This window comes from Capronia coronata (genome assembly GCF_000585585.1).
Source record: "Capronia coronata CBS 617.96 chromosome Unknown acBCG-supercont1.1, whole genome shotgun sequence".
Taxonomy (NCBI): domain Eukaryota; kingdom Fungi; phylum Ascomycota; class Eurotiomycetes; order Chaetothyriales; family Herpotrichiellaceae; genus Capronia; species Capronia coronata.
This window is the reverse complement of record NW_006912893.1, coordinates 1,371,626-1,392,994: the sequence shown is the minus strand read 5'-3', so window position 1 is coordinate 1,392,994 and position 21,369 is coordinate 1,371,626. Positions and strand designations below refer to the sequence as shown.

Sequence of the window (21,369 nt, the reverse complement as noted above, 5' to 3'; positions counted from 1 at the left end):
GCCGTGCGTGTATATGTCTTTGACATTGCATTCTCCTCGTACAGATCTATTCCAACGAGTCTTCACATATACAGGCTTCACCAACCCACCCAACATTCTCTCCTCTCTTTTTTGACTCTCTTCTCTTCACCATCAAGGCACCAAAAACGGCAAAACCACACATTCATGCCCATCAGGACAAACCTTCGTCCTCGCAAGTCCTTTATCTCTTGGTCCCGTCGGGCCAGACACGTATTTTCTCTGCCCAAACACATCGAGCTGCCCATCCGTATCGTCCGGGAGCTGACGATCACCCCAACGACCATTGAAATTGAGCCAGCCTGCTGCAGAAATCGGCATTGGCGGACTGCCGCCGCCACTACTATACGCCGTAAACACGTCCGCGTCAACGTCGTAATCATAGCACAGCGCCTGTGGCAACGGATCCCAAATTATCCCTGCTGCGTCCGTGTGGTCTGTGAGCGGACCTACCAGGGTATTGACGTTTGGAATGGTATGGTCGTGCGGACCGGGTGTCGCGTAGTTGGCGTGGGTGCCGTTGGCGATGTAGACCACGGGTCGCACTCCAAGCCCGTTCCTTGAGTGCATATCTGTATCTGCTTTCTGTACCGCCGAATAGGTAAAGGCCTGGCCTGACGAATGTTGACTGAAATAGACGGATTGCGGCACGCCCCGGACGAAGCGGACCATCGTGTGCTCCCAGTCGCCGACGTGGTCGCCGAATTCTAGCGCCGGAAGACCTAGGACCCAGTTGCCCTGGTTGTAGGCGTAGAAGTAGAAGTAGAAGGCGTCGATGGTGTCGTTGGCTTTGGAGACGGTGATGATGGCGGTGGTCGATGGCGGTAGCGTGCCGTCTGTGGAGGGGCGGGAGCCTTGAAACCAGGAAGGGAGCGCTTGGATGCCTTCGTTGGAGGTCAGATAGACCTCCACGCCGGAGTTGGCGAAGACATTGAGCTCGTCGAGGTTGCTTAGCGTCAATGGCGAAGTAGGCGTGAGTGTCGCTCCTGAATTGTCTTCAGCATGGCTGTGCGCTAAATGTGACCCGATGTCGCTGGGAAAGTAGAACTCTTGGGAATGGAGATATGCTACTGGTGCTGCAATCATGTTAGTCTGGGTCATTAGATGTGTCAGTCGGAGTCGCAAGGATACCATATTGACGCACGAAGTCAGGTAGGCCACGCTTCTGTATAGGGGTGAGAGGAAATGCAAGGGTGGCAGTAACCAGCACAAATCCAAAAGCTGAGAGAGTAAACACCATGTTGTATATCGCGCGCTGTCCATCGTATCACACAGGAACGGGCCATCCGGGGACGGTTCACTTAAGTAAGTCTGCATTTCGAAGAGGGCGGGAACTTGTCTTCGGGCCAATTTGGTCAATTGTGTGAATGTGGGATTCGAATGCGAGCAGCAATTTAAGCGTTGTAGACTTTCAGCCCATAAGAGCAGGAAACATGTAAAAACACAACACCGAATGCGGCGTGACGAGTCTGCGCTCGTTGAAACAGGCTGTCCAGTTGCCAATATGGGCCCAACACCTCAATCACGCTCGCTGGTAAGCGATCCACTCCTGGAATGGCATTTCATGACAAGCTCGCAACAATCTTCCCGAAAGTGACCAATCAGCTTGCGGGGATGGCTATAAGCAGATTCCCAGAGCAGTGTCAGGGTTGAGGATCTCAAACACTTCGTCAACGTAGCCGGAAGGCCTGCTGTTCGCAGAACAGCGACTGGAGCGAACTTCGGCATGGGTCAAGAGTCTCTCGTGCGGTGTGTGAGTGACCCAGAGATGCTCAACGCAGCTAGACCAGTGGCCGGAAGTTGGTCCGCGAAGTGCTCGAACCGGTGCTGATCGCTGCGTGATTGAATATATTTGTCCTTCTGGGACATAGACGAAATAAAAGGACAAACTTTCAAAGATGCCAAGGCACATGCCATCAGAGCCGAAAAACAGACTAAAGAGCTGTTGATTGTGGTTTCCTTTGATTTTAACTTGTGCGTATGTACAACGTTCTTGTCCGGTGCAATCGTGGACCTGTCACCATTCCATCCCATCTGACTCCAAGCCGTCCAATCTAGAAGGGTGTCTTGTGGCCAAACAACATGCGGGTCATGCCGTAAAAGGCGTAAGTGAAACTGCCGATGAGCATGGTGTAGTATGGGTAGAGGATGTAGGGGCTTCGGGAAGTCTGGTACAGCTGACGTCAGCGATTTTATTCAATGCAGAAGAAGAGCAGTGTAGGAAGCATATTCCCCGATTGGGATCCCGGCTCTTCAGCCCAGGGTGTTCAATCTCGGTCGCGTATTCGTCTCCATTGGGGACAATGCTCATGCGCCAGCATCACGTCGTCCTCAAGATTCGCCCTTTTGTAAAGGTGTCTTTTCTTTCGGAACATTGCGGAATGAAAAGAAGGACGATTGTAGTAACAGAAAGCTCACTAACCTTCCACCATTGTCGTTTCCCGTCATGCTTTTGGAAGAGGCGCTGGTAGTACGGAACCCTGTTCTCGCGGTAGACAAATCTGTTGATACGCCAAGTCAGCCATCTGCTATCCCATACAAAACACCATTCTCCAATGGCTGATTCTTGGTGTGGTGGTAGTTGCCGCGCAAGTTACTTACCCCCATCTTTGAGCCGATGACTGGGTGAACATGCGTGCCCGAGTGGCATGCATCATGCGGGCAGCTGTAGGCGCAACCATTTTGGCGATATATGGCAGTTACTTGGTCGATCGAGAGCAACGGCGAGGAGTTGAGAGCTTCAAAGGGCGACGACAACGATGTTGAGCTTCCGGGACGTTGAGGCTCGAGGTTCGACGTTCGACGCTCGCAACTTAGAGAAGCTCGTGCCAAGCCCAAGCCTGCGGCCACGTGACCCGCCGGTATTGTTGGTATCGACGTCTCGTGATCCACCACAATCTTTCCATTATGTCGAAGCACATTGGTCATTCTCGTCAAGAGTTGGTAGACTCCCGTTTCCTCTCAAAAGTACCAGAGGTACCGAGTACGATCCCATGCAGCACATCGCGTCGAGCGGAAGGGTCTCCAAATCCACTCTGGTTCATGCTACATGACAGTGTCCTGGGTCCGTCTTGTCAAAAGCCCGAGGACACCATGTCTACCATCAGTATCTCCTAGCGCTCGCAGCATCCGACGATTGGTAACGACAGCATCCCCATGGGCAGCAGCCCGAGCACGTCGCGGGAATTGGGTGTCATGTCCGAGACGCAATGGCTTAACGACTTCATCCTATACAAGCGATCTTGCCGGTCAAGGATTTTCCGATGAAGCTTTACAAATTGAGTCCGGAGACAATTCCACTCCAGTTGACCCGAGATGGGAGCCGATCTTGGAAGACGCATTCTTCTACGGCATCCGCAGTAAAGAACAGCTGTTATACGAGGCGGACGTCGGCCATGCTTTGGATATAGGTACCAGACTCGTTGACAAACCTCCAGCTCGTCAAAACATCGACCTGTGGCGTATCCTGCTGCGAGCCCAAGCTCTCCAAAATGGTCATGATGGCATCAAGGCAATATGGCGTGGCCTCCAATATCGTGGCAAGGCCATTCGCTTTGATGATAGAGATCCTCAAGCGAATGTCCTCTGGCAGATTTTCCTTTCTGCTGGTGCGGCCGACCATCAGTTCTTATGGTCACTTTGCAAAGTTGCCAAACGTAACAAATTCGACCGTCCTGCCCTCTTCGCCGAGGTGGTAGGGGCTGCTTTAGAGGGCAGTGCGCCTCAAAGAGCAGTCGACTTTGCGAGCTTCCTCTTGCAATCCCACTACAGAGGTCGGGAGGATCTTCTGGCAGTCTTCGATTCTGCTTGCCGTGCGGAGTCGGCGAATGTGCTCAAGGATTTCTGCAAAGTTCATGAATTGGTGCCCAAAACTCAAATCTACACCGACGTAACCTCTACTCTCTGGGAGCACGATCGGCCCTCCGACGCATTTATGATGCACTCTTTTCTCATCTCAAGAGGGGACCTGCCCCCACGGTTCGAAGTGCTGGAACCGTTCCTCAGCTATCTGGTCGTTCACCACAAAAAGCTCAGCAGTTTCCTGTTACCCCTGAACGCGGCGGGGGCATCCTTCGAGTCCCAGGCCCGTCGCTTCTGGTCGCGAGAGAGAAGCAGGATCACCGGCTTGTCTCCAGAATCTCTGAACATCGTTGCGAGCAAGACCCTTGGGGTCAATCCGACGAAACTCAGTGACCAATTTGTGGCCCGAGCATTTGCGACCAGGGCGTTTTCTTTCGATTTTACGGTCAACAGTCTGAGAATGATCGGGTTGATTGAAGCAGGGCCGCTGGCTGTCCGCCAGGCGGCATTGACCGCGCCCGACCTAGCTACACTCCAGGCAAGGTTCAACAAGTTTGATGATCTCGGGATCGACACCGGGTCTTCTGCCTTTGTTCGAATCCTCAGGAAGGTGTGCAATGCTGGACGCTGGGAAATGGTCCAAGCCCTTGTTAACAATGATCTCCACCATGAGGTTTTTGAGAATCTGGGATTACAGGAAAGACTACTAACTGAGTACTACCGGACAAGAGACTGGTTGCAACTCAACCGGACACTCGTCATTCTCAACGACGGGGTCTTCGATGACACAGCCCAAGCTCGTGCTGGGAATTTGGTACTTCGAATCATGCTTGAAGCAGGTGATTGGGCCAGAGCATTGGATTTGGTAAGAGATTTGCAAGCGCGCGGCTTGACCATCTCGGTGTCAATCGTCCGTTGCATAAATCGCCTCTTCCGGGATACCAAATCAAGTGTATTCGCTCATGCTGAGAACGTGGATCGGATTGCATACTTGATTGGCCTTTTGCAGGACATACTCGCTTCAGGAACACACTTTGACATCAAGTATTGGCGATGGCCTCTTCGAGCTCTGGGCAGACTTGGGCGGATGAAAGAATTAGAGTGCTTGACATACTGGATCGCCGAACAGTACAAGGCTCAAGGATTACATCAGCTGGGTGATTTGGAACAAGATGCTCCCAAGTTGTCTGGGCTGGGTGTCCTCTTCGATGAGAAAGTCCAAAAGTCTCTGGTATCGTGGTGTTTCAGACCACATAGGGGTATGAACGCGGTCACGCCAGAGCACTGCTTGAGGTGGACTCGTATCCTGAAGAGGCTGCGTGATGTCTACGGTGTTGAGGTCAAAGAACCGATCATCCGCTGGATCTTTATCCGCCGTCTTCGTTGGCTCTTCGCTGCAGGCATACGGCTGAAAGCGCACAATATGTGGACTCGGACGCGAAATATTACTCCTGCTGATCGTTACTGGGAGTTGTACGACATCATGTGGGATATGAAACCAGCTAGCCATCTGGGATATGATCGCAACAAGGTCATTCTGCAAATGAGAAGGACAAGAGCAGGTCAGGTAACCCGACAACAGGTCCCAATGCCTTTCCGGACACCTCAAGAAGCTGAGGGAAAGCCAGCGATTGGGGCAACTCAAGAAGGAGGGACTAAGAAAGAAGACGGCATTGTTGTGTATAGAGATCTCTTCCATGCATCTTGGCAAGATTATGAGAAATGAACAATAGTATTGGAACCAGTTGTGTCTGAATAGACAAGAACAATAGACATAATTCTGCCGAGATGATTCTGCCGCACCCCTGTGTTAAAAGCGGCATGTGATATGTGCCTCACACATATATCATGCCACTCTTTGGCTCACATCATCTCACGCCGCTTTTACATATCACCGTCACCGGGCAACGAACGGCTACATCCGACGCTAACGATATCTGGACTAGACAACTTCATTCACATATTCAACCCTCAAGCACTGGTAAGTGACCTTCTCTTTGTACCATAGTGACTTTGTGTATTCCAAGATGGCCGACTCGCACGCTTTGGGCGAGCTGAAGAACCAGCAGCGACCAAGCCGTCGCTTCGAGAAGACCTATGGCAAGAAGAAACCAGCCATGGCACAAGCTCGCGCAGTGCATTTCGACCTGTTCGGAGGCGGCGACGAGAACAAGATCGTGGACGAGATGGAGAAGCTGACGATCAAAAATGATACAGACGCGTCCAAGCAGCTTGTTCAAGACAAGCCTTTACCTGAAAAAGCAGATCCAGCAGAGAACAACCCCCGGCTTCGAGGACGACGCAAGGCAACAACATCAAAGAAAATGGCGGTAAGTCTCTTCACGAACTATTTCCAGCCGATCTGCCACCAACAAGATACTGATTTTGGGAATGCCAGACCCTCACAAAAGATAAGCTCCAAGCACTTGAACCACTACTTTCGCTGGTCAAGACAGAGGTCCAAGACTTTCAGGAATTCGGCAGAAGCATGGGAACGAAGTACATTTGCACCAAACTCGGAGAGGGAGCCTTCGCCGACGTCTTCAAACTCAAACCAAAAGACCTCGAAGAAGCCATGCAAGTGTACGAGTGCGGCGGACTTGTGATCAAAGTCATCCCTTTCACCGTCGACAAGACCGAAGATGACGACATTGGAGACCTGGAGTCAATCACGCGAGAAGTTAGAGTCCTACAAACCCTCGACCCGCTTCATGGCTTCGCTCGCTGCAGAGGCGTCCACGTCGTCAGTGGCAGGTACCCCGACGTTCTCCTCGACGCATTTCAGATGTACAAATCAACGGATCCCAGCGACGCCATCAACCCTGATCCAACCAAGACCACTCCCGCCGACCAACTGTATGTGGTCATCGAGATGGACGACGCCGGCACGCCAGTGTGGAAACTCAAGAACCCGTCAGCATTTCAAGCGTTTGACATTTTCTGGAAAACGACGATGGTACTGGCGAATGCCGAGCAGAAGGTGGAATTCGAACACCGAGACCTACACAACGGCAACGTCTGCTACAAGCCACTCAAGCGGAACGGCCCCGGCGATGTCGCGCAGGCGGTCGTCGAAGACATGTCGAAGGAACCGGCAGTGACGTTGGGGCTCTCGAACCTGCAAGTCACCGTCATCGACTACACCCTCGCCCGAGCCAAAGTCGGCAAAGATTCTGAGGTCGACCTCGTCGTTTTCGACCCGATTAAGTATTGGGAAGAGAACGACGCCCGAGGCGAAACAGAATCAGACAAGATCCAATACGACACGTACCGCAAGGTGCGGGATTGGGCGAGGGCAGAGGCAGCCAGGGCGCAAGCCTTGGCCGAACTCGAGGGAGTCGAGTACGACGAGGTGGACAAGTACTCCAGGTTCCTCCCAAAGTCCAACGTCATGTGGCTGGGATACTTGGTGGCCCACCTCTTGTTGAAGGGCGCGGTGGGCAGAGGGGCCAGTCTGCCGGGCAGCAGCAGAGCGGCCAAGAGGCTGCAGTTGGCCATGTGGAGGACGTTGGAGGAGGTCGACGTCTATGTCAATGGCACCTCTCCGACTTTCATGCCGGAGAGTGCCGGCGACCTGCTGGCCACGGCGGTGGAGCAGAGATGGCTGACGCCGGCCGACATGGCGGTGTTCAGAGACCAGCTGGATGAGTAGGAGGGTAGGGGATGAGGGAGAGAAGCGTTCATTTTTGTTCATGCATAGCGCTGGCGTTGGCCCGATGGGCAAGCCGCATTGCGGCCAGTCATGAGTGATGAGTAATGATCATGCTGAACCACAAACCCGTTCATTCGTGTCTTTTTTGGTTGAGTTGTCGTAGAGATGTCACGGAAGCAGTGGACTACTAGCACTGATAATCATCAAGGAGGACAAGAAGAGGAAGGTTTGATGGAGAGCGTGATGTTAAGGCGGAAGGCTGGGACCCTAGGACTCGATGCCTTATCTGTGACTAAGATCCATCCATGTACTTGTATGCGGTCATCCGCAAGCGTCGATTCTCCACGATCACGATCACGTCGACAGGTCACCATCCCTCCTTCTTTCGCACGACACGACAACCTCTACTAATTGTCCGTTCCGCTGATCGATCAAGCCCTTTCTGTGGCTTTCACTGCCTATTTACTAAACTGTGGCATAAGATGACACGGTAGATTCCTCGATTTGACGGCCGCGCCCGTCTTCTTTATGCCCCTCCAGTCCCAATCGCAGCAACCACCATTCGAACTACAAGAATTGTCCAACATGGACCGAGTCAAGCGCTTCTTTCGCTCTGGCCCGGAGTACGAGCCTATACACACCGACGTGGAAAGAGACGAAGAGAGTATTCACAATGAATCGGAAGACGAAGAGGCCACGGCGCCCTTTTCATGGGTTGAATACGCGATCTTCCTGTTGCTCGGCATTGCCATGCTCTGGGCTTGGTAAGCTCCAACGTCCTCATCCCCCCAAGACAGAAGTACTGACACCGTTCTAGGAACATGTTTCTAGCTGCAGCACCCTACTTCCAACACCGGTTCCGAACGAGCGAATGGATCCTCAACCACTTTCAGGCCGCCGAGATCTCCGTGTCGACGGTTACGAACCTCACCTCGATGACAGCGTTGACCAAAATACAAAAGGGGGCATCCTATCCAAAGCGAATAACAGCATCACTACTCATCAACACAGTAGTGTTTGGGATCCTGTCTTTGTCGACACTGGTCCCCGCCCCCGCCGGAGTCTACTTCGGCTTCTTGCTTATTGCCATTTTCTGCGCCAGTTTCTCGACCGGCCTTATCCAGAATGGACTCTTCTCGTTCGCATCAGGCTTCGGGAGAAGCGAATATACTCAAGCTATTATGACTGGTCAGGCTGTGGCAGGGGTCTTGCCCCCACTCGCACAGATCATTTCAGTGGTTGCAGTGCCTGCGAAGAAGGCGGGTGATCCAGGCAGTGCTGATGAGTCTCCGACCTCTGCATTGGTCTATTTCTTGACGGCCACTGCCATCTCGATCATCTCTTTGTTTGCTTTCTTCTATCTTTTGAGGAAAGAGAGCCAGGCTCGCGCGCTTCGTGCCGCGTCTAAATCGACGGCAGACGAGACGTCTGAAGGAGATGCACTCACCGGCAGTTCGAGAGCGACTACGAGCAACGAAGACCTCGAGCCTAATGAGCGGCCCGAAGTACCTCTTACGACATTGTTCAAGAAGCTACCGTTCCTTTCTGCCGCCGTCTTCGTTTGCTTTGGCGTCACTATGGTCTTCCCCGTATTCACGGCCTCAATTCGATCGGTCAGAGGCATCGACTCTGCAGTCTTCATCCCTACAGCGTTCTTGTTGTGGAATATAGGAGACTTGCTTGGTCGGCTGGCGACGTTGTGGAAACGGATCTCTCTGACTCACTATCCCTTTGCCCTCTTCTGCTTGGCTGTGGCGAGACTACTATTCATTCCCTTGTACTTCCTGTGCAACATCAAGGGCAGAGGCGCCGTCGTGCAAAGCGACTTCTTCTATCTGGTCGTTGTTCAGTTTCTGTTTGGTCTCACCAACGGATATCTGGGCAGCGAATGTATGATGGGTTCTGGAGACTGGGTTGCACCAGAGGAACGTGAGGCAGCGGGTGGATTCATGGGGTTGATGCTTGTCGGCGGTCTGACTGTCGGCAGTCTGCTCAGCTTCTTACTCGGAGATGTTTAGAAGGATCAAGCACGAGCAATTGTCCTCCGAGGCCACATTTGACACGAGTACGGCCAAACTCCAATAACTTTTGGAGCATGTGTTGAAGCTACCGTGGCAGGACTTTGACATTGTCCCATGTCATTGAGTATGTAGGCTTCAAGCCATTGTCAGGTGCATGTTGTTATTGGATCCTCAAACGCAGCCTTGTTCTCGGCGCAAGAGGTGGTGTGCGCATCTGGTTAGGCTTGGGGCTTTTTCAACGCGTCTGAGAACAATGGCTGTCATTCGCTCAATAAGAAGCACTGTCGAACGTTGGGGGCTACCCATGTGCGCACTGACTACTTGATGGGTCTGGTCGATGACGTATCGCTCACCTCCATTACGGCTGCATGGCCCCTGATATCAGCTGAAAGGGAAGCTTGGGGACAAGCAAGACTTCTCGTCGGGAAGATACTCAGACCCCTGTGCAACCTGGACGCGAGGGAATGTAGGATACATAGCTATGAGAAAAGGAGTTGCACCAAGGACGATACTTCGCTTCCTGGCGCATAGCGAGGAAGGTAAGCAACGATGACGACTGGCTTAGACACAGCAAGCCATAAGGCGAGCACACAGCCTCACGGGTATGTCCTGTTCGAGTTTGACAGCAGAGACGTTTTCTTGTGACGGGGGATCTATCAGATTGCCCATGGTGTCAGAAGGGACGGTAGGCGAAGTCGGCGCCGATTTGGCCGGAGCATTATGTGATTATGCTGGGGAGAGTCGTACAGTGTACTTCTACAGCTGCACACTGTGCAACCGCACTCACCAAACCCTTCGAAGCTGTTGTTGAATGCTCAAAGTGCTTGATATCACCCGGTAGACACCACAGTCGTCTCTTCTGCCATCCTCTGTAGAGCCGAGAGAGGAACATGAGACGGCGACGGAGATTGATATCACGTGCAAGGGGTAAAGAGAGCTAGCGCCGGAACATCGGAGGTGAAACGCCGACGCCGACGTGACAAGTCCGTAGCGCGACGATGGTTTTCAGGAACAGGAAAAGCGTCTCCAGCCAAATGGACCATTGTTGTCTCCATCTCTCCGTACAGAGTACAGCTGGACCATGGCCTTGCCACGCTGGCTGGCTGGCTGGCTCGAAAGTCACAGTCTACCGCCGCCTGCGAACCCCCATGATCCCTGGGTGATCCAGCCTTGACCCATCCCGAGCAAAGACCAATACCAATCACTGCCCAGCAGGACTTATGGACATTCACGACTTGACAAGGTTAGGCAGTCAGTCCCCCGCTTGACTGACCAGCTCGCAAGGTCTGCTCGCAATCAATTTGCGGCCCGAAGCCTGTTTTCCGCAAGGAGGCGCAAACCTGAAACTCTTCGATGAAATCCAGGGAACACCATGGCCGCCATCGAAGGACGAGCTGCCTTGACCAGCCAGGACCACCGAGACGACATATACGTAACATTTGTTGTCAAGGGGGAGCACAACTCTCAGTGTGCTACTATCCCCCCGGAAAAAGAGTCAGATGTGGTCCGCATACATACAGAGTACAGCCCAAGAAAGACAAGCGTATAGTCAGACATACGCTACGATCAAAGCGTCGTGGTGGAGCCTCCAATGAGACAAGGCTCAAAAGTGACAACCATAATATTATTTTCGGGTTTGGCTTTCTGTCATCGACCTGACTTCAGCAGACCCGAAGACGCGAGAAACCAGACGACAGCAGAGGATATACAGAGTACAGAGTATACCCCAGTCCTTTGGTGCATCCCAGGGGCTCCACATCCAATCATCTCCATCTGTCAGACTTTCAGCTCTGTGATGGCTCTTAGATGTTTTCTATTCTCGAGCCTGACAAGCCTCAACCCAGCAGCTTCATTCTCCACCATCCAGCCTATGCAGGTCCCAGCGTTTCAGACCAGCTCTCCTCCCAGTGAAGGATCGTCCATTTCATGATTGCGGCTAGCCACATGCAACAAATGCGCTACGTCTACTTACCCCATGTCCCGTGCCGCCTCGCAGCTTGGGGGTGTGTGTCGTGCCACTTTGCAGGCCTTATGCCAGGCCAGAAGAGGAAGTGAACATCACCGCGCGCTGTCTCATGCGTTCTCATCTTCTCCTTCTACTCCTGCTCCTGCTCGTTTTCCTGACACTTCTTTGGAACAAGTACTGACCACGACGGACTTTCTCTCCCCTTCTCTATACCACTATCTCGGTTCTTTGAGCTTGTATACAGTTTTAGCAGACCCTACCCAGATCCCAATCCAAACCATTCAGTTCCCACGAGGCTCTATACAACTACAAGGCCAATCCCTCTTCCTGCGTGACGAGACATTTTGATCGACGTCCCACTTGCTATACGACTTTCTCTGACCGGACGAGGACGAACAGGCGCAAGTGACATCTCTCACGACGTCGATCTGAACGACTACATACCTCCCGGCCAGGAGACAAGGCTATCCATCCATCAAACATGGCTCGATTACAACCTCTCAGCGTGTTCGCCTTCCTTTTGACAATTTTGCCCTCCACAACGCTCGCCTCACCCGTTTCACATCTCTATAAGCGCGACATGTCCGCGGGCGCCAAAGCCGGTCTGGGCGTCGGCATCGCCGTCGCCGCCATCCTGGCCATTGGCCTGATCACCTTCTTCGTCATCCACCTCCGACGATCACGACACCTGGCCCAGATCAACACAGACCGAGCCGTGCTCGCGGGCGAGAAGAACCAAGATGGCTCAGACAAGCCGGACAAATTCGCCCCCAGCCCTCCCGCGCCGGCGGCCATGCCTCGAAGAAACAAATCCGTCAAAGACCGACTCATGGGTCCCTTATACCGAGGCAGCACGATCGACATGATGCCAATCCCCAGGACGCACATGAACAGTCAGAACCGAAGCAGCACGGCGACCTTGCAGGGCGCGCATTGGGACAATATCGACGGCCAACCTTTCCTGCACAAACCCTGGGCTCAGGGCGAGAGTTCTCCGAGACCGAGCTTCAGCAGCAAACGGGCCACGCGGATGATGATGATGATGTGAAGAAATCTCCTATATCATATCAGCAATATTGATTCTGGTTTTTATCCTTTCATCTCCTGAAAGACAATGGTCTTTTGGCTACAGTCTCTCCCATACCACCTCCTCAGTATATCTATCTCCAAAGGTGACACTTTGGTATTCGATTCGATTCGTTTTGGCCTTTTCTTTGCGCGGCTGGGAGCTACGGTGTTTTGACGCGCGGACTGCCCTCGGAATGGCTACGCCGGCGCAATATTTCTGCATTGGATGATCTTGCTTATGGAATCTGATCCCTTTCTGTCTTTTTTTGGCGTTCCCGCGGTGTCGAAGCTGGTTGGTGGACGACTTACTTGCCAACGATGGATCGGATGGTCCATTATACGTTCCTGGCTGCCTGGTTTTGGGTTCCCAGATTCCCAAACAAACCTGCGGTCCTGGCTCGCTCTGGCCTTTGGTGGTTCTGATTGATATCACGACGAGAACCAACTTGCATAGTGGAGATATCCAGGTATAGAGAGGGGTTGAGGAGACAACTTGTAAGCCATACATGTGGGCAATGCAGATGGACTGGGTATCGAGAATCGAACTGCCTCAGCAGGTGACGGATATAACCAAATCATGAAGGAAGATTTTACGCGCAGACAGGACAAGACCCCTGTAGAGGTGACCATATTCTTCGCAACCGTTCCTTGTCATGAGCAGCTTGATCACTCCTCGTCATCCATTTGTGGGACAGATACTGGGCGGCGGCCTCAATAATGTATTGGCAAGACGAGATATCTACCTACCTCATGTAGGCGTATCAGATACCATGCGATGAACACCTTGGATGTTTCCAGACCGAGCCCTCAGCATCAGATGTCATATCGTGAAAAGTAGACTCTTGGGGATTAGAAGAAGGTTGAAACAGCATTTCCTAGTTTGTCATATTTGATACATGTACTTATTATTGCAGGTATTGATAGTCACGATCATTCGTGACCGTGGCGTTCTTCTTCCAAGATGGTCTATGGTCATCATATACCTTCATTGATCCTATTAATACTCATTCATGAGATCGCCAACTTATATCATAATCTTCGTAATCGTCATGGTCATAACCTTCTCCATCGTAGATGCCTCTAGCATGTCCTGTGATCCCAACCTCACTTGATTCTGACCGTCGCTGGCCCTGTAAATCCACCTGGATATCCATCTTGTTATCACCCGTGTCTGGAGACATCAACCCTTTCTGCCCGGGAGCCAATTGCGGCGGGGAACTCAGCAGACCGGCCGTGATTATCGATGGCTGTTCGTTTTCCCTTTCCCTTTCCCTTTTTGTGTTGATTGACACTTCTACAGGACTGGTCGTCGTGGTCGTCGACGATGGCTGACTTTGATCATGGTCATGATCATGCTGCTGACCAGGAGGGCTTCTGATCCGGACGTAGCGAGACTTGGAATATCGTAGTGGCTTCATTGCCTGCGGATTCATGCCAGAATCGACTGTTCGAGTCTTCGTGAGTTCGAATGCTGGTTCTGTCCTTCTCGTAACCTCGAACCCAGCTTCGGCATCTTTGGTCTTTGTCGCCTTCCCACCCCGCACATAGAGACCATTCAGACTCAGACCGCCGAAACTCGAATAATGGCCCAACGACGGGGTGAGCGAATGCTTGGACCATTCAAAAAGCCCGAGCCAAGGCAGCCATGCTAGTAGGATGCGGTGCGGCAGCGATCGTCTCTGTGACGGAGCCGCTATCGCTGGAAGTGGCGGTAACGTCGAGATCGAACCTCTATCCACCGACGGTGTCTGGCCGGGCGAAGAAGAGTGCGGCGAATAGATGGTCTGGGTGTTTGTCATGGTGAGGCCGATGCCAGCTATGTAATTCCGGTCGGACGTTGGAGAGAAGTGTCCGACTTGGCTATCGTCGTCATCGTTGCTGCCCCTGTTTTTTTTTCGAAGCCACGGAATGTGCTGGCGTGAGAGTATGTATAGTACCCGCGTGAGGCTGAGGAGGCCGATCGCCAAAGGAATCAATTGACCTGGGCCGACGAGGCCTGAAGTTCCAATGACGTTGTTCATGTGGTTCAAGTTCAGGGTGAATTCGATGCTGACGATCGCGTAGACAATCCATGCAAGATTGAAGCATGAGAGGCCGATATACCATTTCGTGAGCCTGAAACAGATTAGTCCGGGTACCTACAAGTAACCAACCAAGCAACCGGCTCTGTTCTCATATGGAACGCTGCTCTGATGTGAGAAGAGACAGAAAGCCCTCTTGTCTGGGAGATGGGCAAGAGGGGGAGGTGCAACACTCACTCTCGTTTCGTCAAGTTGACGCTCGAATCCTGCTCTTTGATCAGTTCCCAGTGGACTGCTTTACCCGCGATGCGACGGACGATATATGCTGTTCCGCCTGCAAGCGCGGCAAGATTCATGATACCGTAATATGTGGCTGCGCCGACGCTTACCACGAGCTGGATGCTTCTGTTGGCCCAACTGTCCACTTTAACGGGCACGACGAAGAATGATTGCAAACCGCCACAGTTTCTACGTCGATCACAGTCGCTCAAGCCGTCCTCGACGCCCTCGATCCAGAACCAGACGCCGTAGGCGGTGATCATGCCCATCAGCACGAGTCGGAAATGTGTTCCAAATCCACCAAAATGGCGGCGACCTCCTGGTCCTTCTGTCCGATAGTACATGGTCCGGTAACCCCACAGGGACATGACGCTGAATAGGAAACCCGTACATAGCTGATGGATGACGAGGACGTCAATCACACGGATGCCGTTCTCCTGAACTGAGTAGAAAAGCACGGTTGCGAAAAGGGCAAACAGGAATATCGAATTGGTTTCCAGACTGCCTGTGATTTCCTCGGAGAGAAAATTGTTGGCCAACCACGATGTGAGCCAGGCTGAGTCTGGAGGACACAAATAAGCGTCAGTGGAGCTGGAAGAGAGAATCTTGCAATCTGCAAATTAAACACGGAGCGACGCTTTCCTGTACGTACATATGCCCATGCGAACTCCAAGTCCGTAGAAGTCGCTGTTTCCCTTGATGGGACAGTCCTGTACTTTCGGTCCCTCAGGCTCGCAGGGTTCCGAGGAGACGAGGCTGAAAAACAGAGCGAGGAGGAGAAGGAGAAGAAGAAGTCTCGACATCATCGTTTCTTGAGCAGACATTGGGCAGTCATACTATCCAGGCCACTGCTGGAGTATGAGAACTGCAGTTGAAGTCGAAGCGGCAACAGGACAACGAAAAGATGAGGCTGCGAAGGACCATCTCTGGTGCGTACAATCTCTGTTGGAACAGCCATTATACTTATGGTGCCTGTGCTGCCACTGTCCATGCCGCAACCTTCCCACAATCATTGTTGGAGCCTTTTGCCACATCAGGCCCATCGAGTGACTCGGTAGAAGAGGAGGGTGGACAAGTACAGAATCTGGTCAAGGCAGGCCTAGCCATTGTATTTCAGGCCGCCGAACCCCAGTGAGTTGGAGCGTCCAGCAATTAGCGGTCGACAAGCTGCAGCTCTCGGTTATCCTTTCCAGGCCGTACACCAGTTCGAGGGACAATATGCTTGATAGCTCTCAGCCGTAGCCTGGATGCCCTTCCAGCAAGTGGGTGTCAAATATGCCGTGCGCTGTTTCTCTGCCACATTCTCTCGAGCGGCTGACTCGGGCTGAGGTCAACATGAACAGGCAAATCGTCGTGGATGGTAGGGATATCCTCTGGATGGCTGGGCTCGTGACCGTAGTAAAGTCGGTCGACGGTGAGTTCGTCAGGCCCCCCTCATTGGTCATGGATGCTGTATGGAGCCACTCGTATACTCGTGCATGTGTGAATATGAAGGAAAGAAGGGACGAAGCGGAGATGTCGTCTTGGGCGCATCTTGATTTGACGCCTGTCGAGTGAACCACTGGCAGTGCGAGCTGGACGGAGGGAGACATTGACACGTTCTACAATCATAATAAACGAGCAAGCAGGAGTTACATCATTTGCTTTTGGTATCAATATCAACCATGGACGCCGAACATTACACATGGTATCTGAAGAATGCCGCTGCCTCGTCAATCACTCTTCCCGCTGCAATTCTACGCCTCGACAGCCTCGCCAGGTTCTCCTTCAGCCTCGAGCTGCTTGCTTTTCTCGGCCTTCTTACGTCTCTCCTCTTCCTCAATCTCCTTCAGACGCTTCTGGCCCTCTTCATTAGTGGCATCGATCACACCTTCCTGCAGACTCAGCATCCCGCCCTGGCCCAAGAGCTCCACGATCTCTTCAGCCTCATCGACGCTCATCTTCCCGAGCACCATGTTGACCTCGTCAAGGCTGCCACTCTCCAGAGCACGCTGCAGGCCAGGAGGGAATCTCTCGTAGATCTCCCGCGCTTCTTGCTCGACAGGATCATCCGAGCCAGCCTGGGGCACATTGATGTGAATCTCAGTGCCAGGTTCGACAGCATGGAGTTGAATCTGTTCCACTCCCGCAGGGTCTGTACCTTCTTCCTTGCTCAACTCGGCCGCCCGAGTCTTGATCCTGCCGTAAGTCTCTGTCAGGTCCTTGTTGAACACTTGTTGTGCTTGATGGCCCTTTGTGGTGATGCGCTTGAAGAACAGTCCAACGCCGTCTCGGCCCAGTTGACGGCAATATTGAATCAGCAGACTCTGGTGGACGCATTGTTTAGCATAGTTATCTTCTCCTTTCATTTGTGCATTGAATGCCTCAATCATGAGGGCATCCTGGGTACGTTCATTGACTATCTCTGGATGTTCCGAGATGTATTGGAGGCATGTGCGGTAGTCGCCCAACTTGATCTTTGCGAATTGCTTGCCCTCCGGGGTGAGTTTGAGATTCGTTTCGTCTTCGTCGTCTTCACCTTCACTTTGGCCCTTGCCCTTCTCGAGCAGCGCATCATCCTCAACATCAGCCTCTGCCCCAGAGGAGATGGCACCGTCTGCTGACTTTAAGGCATCCCGTGTCTGCGAAGTGAGCCCCTTGGGCGCGTTAAGAAGCTCGACGGTTTCCGTTGCCTTCTTCTCCGGCTTTTTCGACTTCTCGGTCGAGGAGGACTTTGCTTTGGGTTTGTTGATAAATGATGAGTCGAATCCGACGTGGATGTCTTCACTGGTAATCTTCGCCGATGCTTCCTTTTCCAGCTCCGCTAGCCGCTTCAACAGATCCTGCTGTAGCTTCTGGACCTTGGTGAGGTGGCCATTGACACCGTCGATGAAGTCCTTATAGCGGTCTGGAGAACTCTTTTCGTCCACCTCCTTCTTCACCTGGTCCACCAACGCACCCATCATCTTGGAATAGCGCGGTTGCTCCTGTTGGTGCGTATGAACACCCTCGGGTGGTCTGGGTGGCTCATCTTTGGCGGGATCTCCTGCACTTTCAATCAAGGATTGAAATACCAGCTCCTCGGGGTTCTTTGTGCTTGCTTCCTCTTGATGTTTCTTCAGGGCATCTAGCAGGGCATTGATGCGTTCTAGGAGACCATCGTTTATGATGCGTTCGTATTTGAGTGTCTCAATCTCGTGCTTCCTCTGAGCCCGTTGTTCGTGGATCTGTCGCTGCTTGGCTCGGATGAAACTCTTGGTGTCAACGTTGGGGTGTACCTCGACGTCACTGTCGTCCGATACTTCAAGCTTGTCCCATTTGTCGTATGAAATGGGCATGGTGATGGTTTGGATGAGTGGTAAGGTTTGAAGGGAAGTAGGAAATTGGAATAGACAGATTCTGGCTGTCAAAGGATGTGGTCGTTGGTTTATTTGGTTTGTATTCTGGTTATGTTGGATGTTTGCCCACGGCGGGAGGATGCTTCTAGAATTGGAGGGGTGCCAGTGGTCCTGTAGTGCTGTGCACGTAGCGTGAGGGACGCGGTGTCTGCACTCTGTTATTAATGGTGCGTGTACCACCAGCTACTACTAATAGTGGGGAGTTTGACAGGCTTAGGCCTAAGGAGCTCCATATCTCCAGGCACTAAGCATCACCCTTTCTGCCGCCTAACGCACCCAGTAGGCACCTGCGGCCACCTGTACGGGACGAAGTCCTGGACAAGCTCAGGCCGCCGCAACTGGACCTTTGGCAGACCCAGTCAGAATTGCAGTTCCTCATTCAATCGGCCACGCTCTCGTCATTGACCCGCGTTTTAGAGGCAGCAGGTGTAAAGTCGCTTTTCCATCTCTTTTCAATGCGCTCCCAACACTCCGAAGCACCTGGATCTCCTGCGGTCTTCCTCGTGTGCGGCTCTCATCAAGATGGAGAGAACGAATAACATGCCCTGATCACATCAGATACTTCGTGATCAGTCCTCGCCAACGGCATGAATGCCACCCGCAGCTCGGTGCTGCTTGCTTTCAGGCCCTTTCAACATGGGCCTCGTCTGAATCAAGTCGATCAGAAAATCCTCCTCTCCTTGTACAACTCCTCTCCACGACACTCGCGGATACAGGCTCGAGCGATTCATGCTGCTGCTGCATCGGCTGTCCGCTGCCGGAGCCCTTTCGATTCAACAGCATCCCGCGCGCTCTCGAGATCGAAACTACTCCAGCTATTCGCTCCTCGCCAATCTGGCATAGCTGTACAGGCCAAACATTTCTCCAACTGTCGCATCCTTCAAGAGTATCCAACGCCGGTCATCAAGGACCAAGCTCGGTCAAAAAAGAACGATGATGTGGAGGAAGAGGAGGCTTTCGAGAAGAGTGAGAAAGCGGCGCAGGCTTCCCACGTCAACCTCAGCGCAAGACTATCAAAGGAAGGATCTACGACCAAGAACTCAGGCTTTGGGGAAGTGTGGCGTCTGATCAAGATTGCTCGGCCAGAGGCCAAAGTCCTTGGATGGGCGTTTCTATTCCTACTGATCTCTTCGACCATTAGCATGTCGATTCCTTTCTCCATTGGGAAGATTCTGGACATTGCCACCAAGGGAGGAGCAAAGACAGAAGGTCCTGAGGCTGAAGACAAGACTGACATGCTGTTCGGTCTCACTTTGACCACCTTTTATACTGCTCTCGCTGCGGTCCTTGCAGCCGGCGCGGCGGCCAACTACGGGCGAATCATCATCCTTCGAATCGTGGGAGAACGAATTGTCGCAAGGCTTAGGTCGAAACTCTTTCGACAGACGTTTATCCAAGATGCGGAGTTCTTCGATGCGAACAGAGTAGGCGATTTGATCTCCAGACTCGGGTCGGACACCATCATTGTTGGAAAATCCATCACACAAAATCTTTCTGACGGATTACGCTCCTTCGTCAGTGGGGCCGCGGGATTTGGTCTGATGGCCTGGGTTTCCCTCAAACTGACTGGCCTCTTGTTTCTGCTGTTCCCGCCTATTGCGCTGGGCGCCTTCTTCTACGGGCGATCGATACGAAACCTCAGCCGAAAGATTCAAAAGAATCTTGGAACACTGACGAAGATTGCGGAGGAGAGGCTGGGAAATGTGCGAACCTCGCAAGCATTCGCCGGAGAGATCCTCGAGGTACATCGATATAACACTCAAGTCCGCAAAATCTTTGACCTTGGGAGGAAAGAGTCTTTGATCAGCGCCACATTCTTCTCGACGACAGGACTAATGGGTAATATGACCATACTGACACTTCTCTACGTCGGCGGCGGTATGGTCTCGAATGGAACTATCTCCATTGGCGAACTTACCTCATTTCTCATGTATACAGCATACGCGGGATCTTCACTTTTTGGACTATCATCATTCTATTCCGAACTTATGAAGGGCGTTGGTGCAGCATCCCGGCTGTTTGAACTGCAGGACCGCCAACCCACCATCTCGCCCACCAAAGGCGAAAAGGTTGTGTCAGCCCGGGGACCCATTCGGTTTAAGAACGTCTCCTTCAGTTACCCGACAAGACCTGCCGTGAAGATCTTCCAGGACCTTGACTTTGAGATCCCTCAGGGCTCCAATGTGGCCATTGTCGGGCCGTCGGGTGGAGGGAAAAGCACCATCGCCTCCTTACTTTTGAGATTTTACGCACCTACTGAAGGTCAAATCTTGATCAATGGAAAGGACATTGCGACAATGAATGTCAAATCTCTGCGCCGGAAGATCGGTATTGTATCGCAGGAGCCGGTCCTGTTTTCTGGGACCATCGCCGAGAACATTGCCTATGGCAGGCCGCACGCCACTAGAGCCGAGATCTTGCGAGCAGCGAGACGAGCCAACTGCCAGTTCATCAGCGATTTCCCCGATGGTCTCGACACGCATGTCGGCGCACGTGGGACACAATTGTCTGGTGGGCAAAAGCAGAGAATTGCCATTGCTCGAGCCCTGGTCAAGGAACCTGACATTCTGATATTGGACGAAGCTACTTCCGCCCTCGATGCCGAGTCAGAAACTCTTGTTAATGAAGCTTTGGCGTCATTACTGAGGGCGAGTAACACCACCATCTCTATCGCCCATCGACTTTCGACGATCAAACGATCCGACACGGTCATCTGCTTGAGTAGCGATGGCCATGTCGCGGAAATGGGCACGTACCGAGAACTCAGCAGTCGACCGGATGGAGCTTTTACCAAACTGATGGAGTGGCAAATGAGTGGCGGTGAAGCGCCTCGAAGCGATGTCAATGAATTTGCTATAGACGCAGACCGGACCGGGCCACCGACCGAGAAGGACGAGATTGAGGCAGACTTGGAAGCGGCGGATGAAGGCGACAACGACGACGAAATCGAAGGTAGCAAGGCTCAAGAGGTGGTGAAAGAGGCCATTGAACCGAAGAAGAACTGATGGATCATAAGATATCAAGCCGACAGCCGACAGCAGCTGAAAACGATTCCTCTTCCCTCAGGATATATTGGCAGAGACAGCCAAAAGAGTCTGTCTCAAACTATTTTATTGTGAGATCAATACAAAATCCTCCCTACTCAATTCCGTACTTGCCCAAGGAA

General features: G+C 52.5%; 9 protein-coding genes across 9 annotated transcripts; 5 read left to right on the top strand and 4 right to left on the bottom strand.

Annotated features, from left to right (window-relative positions):
- Positions 1-132: 132 nt before the first annotated feature.
- On the bottom strand, positions 133-1,152 carry A1O1_00503 (uncharacterized protein; the record flags this gene model as incomplete). The annotated part of the gene is made up of 1 exon (XM_007721421.1): positions 133-1,152. The coding sequence occupies one exon, from the start codon at positions 1,150-1,152 to the stop codon at positions 133-135; it is 1,020 nt and encodes a 339-aa protein (XP_007719611.1).
- A 920-nt stretch (positions 1,153-2,072) lies between these two features.
- A1O1_00502 (uncharacterized protein) lies at positions 2,073-2,699 on the bottom strand (the record flags this gene model as incomplete). The annotated part of the gene is made up of 3 exons (XM_007721420.1): positions 2,073-2,186; positions 2,441-2,519; positions 2,620-2,699. The coding sequence occupies 3 exons, from the start codon at positions 2,697-2,699 to the stop codon at positions 2,073-2,075; spliced, it is 273 nt and encodes a 90-aa protein (XP_007719610.1).
- Positions 2,700-3,111: 412 nt separating this feature from the next.
- Positions 3,112-5,545, top strand: A1O1_00501 (uncharacterized protein; the record flags this gene model as incomplete). Its single annotated transcript, XM_007721419.1, has 2 exons — positions 3,112-3,124; positions 3,183-5,545. 2 exons carry the CDS (start codon positions 3,112-3,114, stop codon positions 5,543-5,545), a joined length of 2,376 nt encoding a protein of 791 aa, XP_007719609.1.
- Positions 5,546-5,846: 301 nt separating this feature from the next.
- A1O1_00500 (HASPIN protein kinase) lies at positions 5,847-7,471 on the top strand (the record flags this gene model as incomplete). The annotated part of the gene is made up of 2 exons (XM_007721418.1): positions 5,847-6,149; positions 6,218-7,471. 2 exons carry the CDS (start codon positions 5,847-5,849, stop codon positions 7,469-7,471), a joined length of 1,557 nt encoding a protein of 518 aa, XP_007719608.1.
- Positions 7,472-8,056: 585 nt separating this feature from the next.
- A1O1_00499 (solute carrier family 29 (equilibrative nucleoside transporter), member 4) lies at positions 8,057-9,489 on the top strand (the record flags this gene model as incomplete). The annotated part of the gene is made up of 3 exons (XM_007721417.1): positions 8,057-8,235; positions 8,289-8,897; positions 8,943-9,489. 3 exons carry the CDS (start codon positions 8,057-8,059, stop codon positions 9,487-9,489), a joined length of 1,335 nt encoding a protein of 444 aa, XP_007719607.1.
- A 2,450-nt stretch (positions 9,490-11,939) lies between these two features.
- On the top strand, positions 11,940-12,506 carry A1O1_00498 (uncharacterized protein; the record flags this gene model as incomplete). The annotated part of the gene is made up of 1 exon (XM_007721416.1): positions 11,940-12,506. The coding sequence occupies one exon, from the start codon at positions 11,940-11,942 to the stop codon at positions 12,504-12,506; it is 567 nt and encodes a 188-aa protein (XP_007719606.1).
- Positions 12,507-13,530: 1,024 nt separating this feature from the next.
- Positions 13,531-15,194, bottom strand: A1O1_00497 (uncharacterized protein; the record flags this gene model as incomplete). The annotated part of the gene is made up of 2 exons (XM_007721415.1): positions 13,531-14,641; positions 14,785-15,194. 2 exons carry the CDS (start codon positions 15,192-15,194, stop codon positions 13,531-13,533), a joined length of 1,521 nt encoding a protein of 506 aa, XP_007719605.1.
- A 1,368-nt stretch (positions 15,195-16,562) lies between these two features.
- On the bottom strand, positions 16,563-18,143 carry A1O1_00496 (cell division cycle protein 37; the record flags this gene model as incomplete). The annotated part of the gene is made up of 1 exon (XM_007721414.1): positions 16,563-18,143. One exon carries the CDS (start codon positions 18,141-18,143, stop codon positions 16,563-16,565), a length of 1,581 nt encoding a protein of 526 aa, XP_007719604.1.
- A 647-nt stretch (positions 18,144-18,790) lies between these two features.
- On the top strand, positions 18,791-21,208 carry A1O1_00495 (ABC transport system ATP-binding protein; the record flags this gene model as incomplete). Its single annotated transcript, XM_007721413.1, has 1 exon — positions 18,791-21,208. The coding sequence occupies one exon, from the start codon at positions 18,791-18,793 to the stop codon at positions 21,206-21,208; it is 2,418 nt and encodes an 805-aa protein (XP_007719603.1).
- Positions 21,209-21,369: the final 161 nt, after the last annotated feature.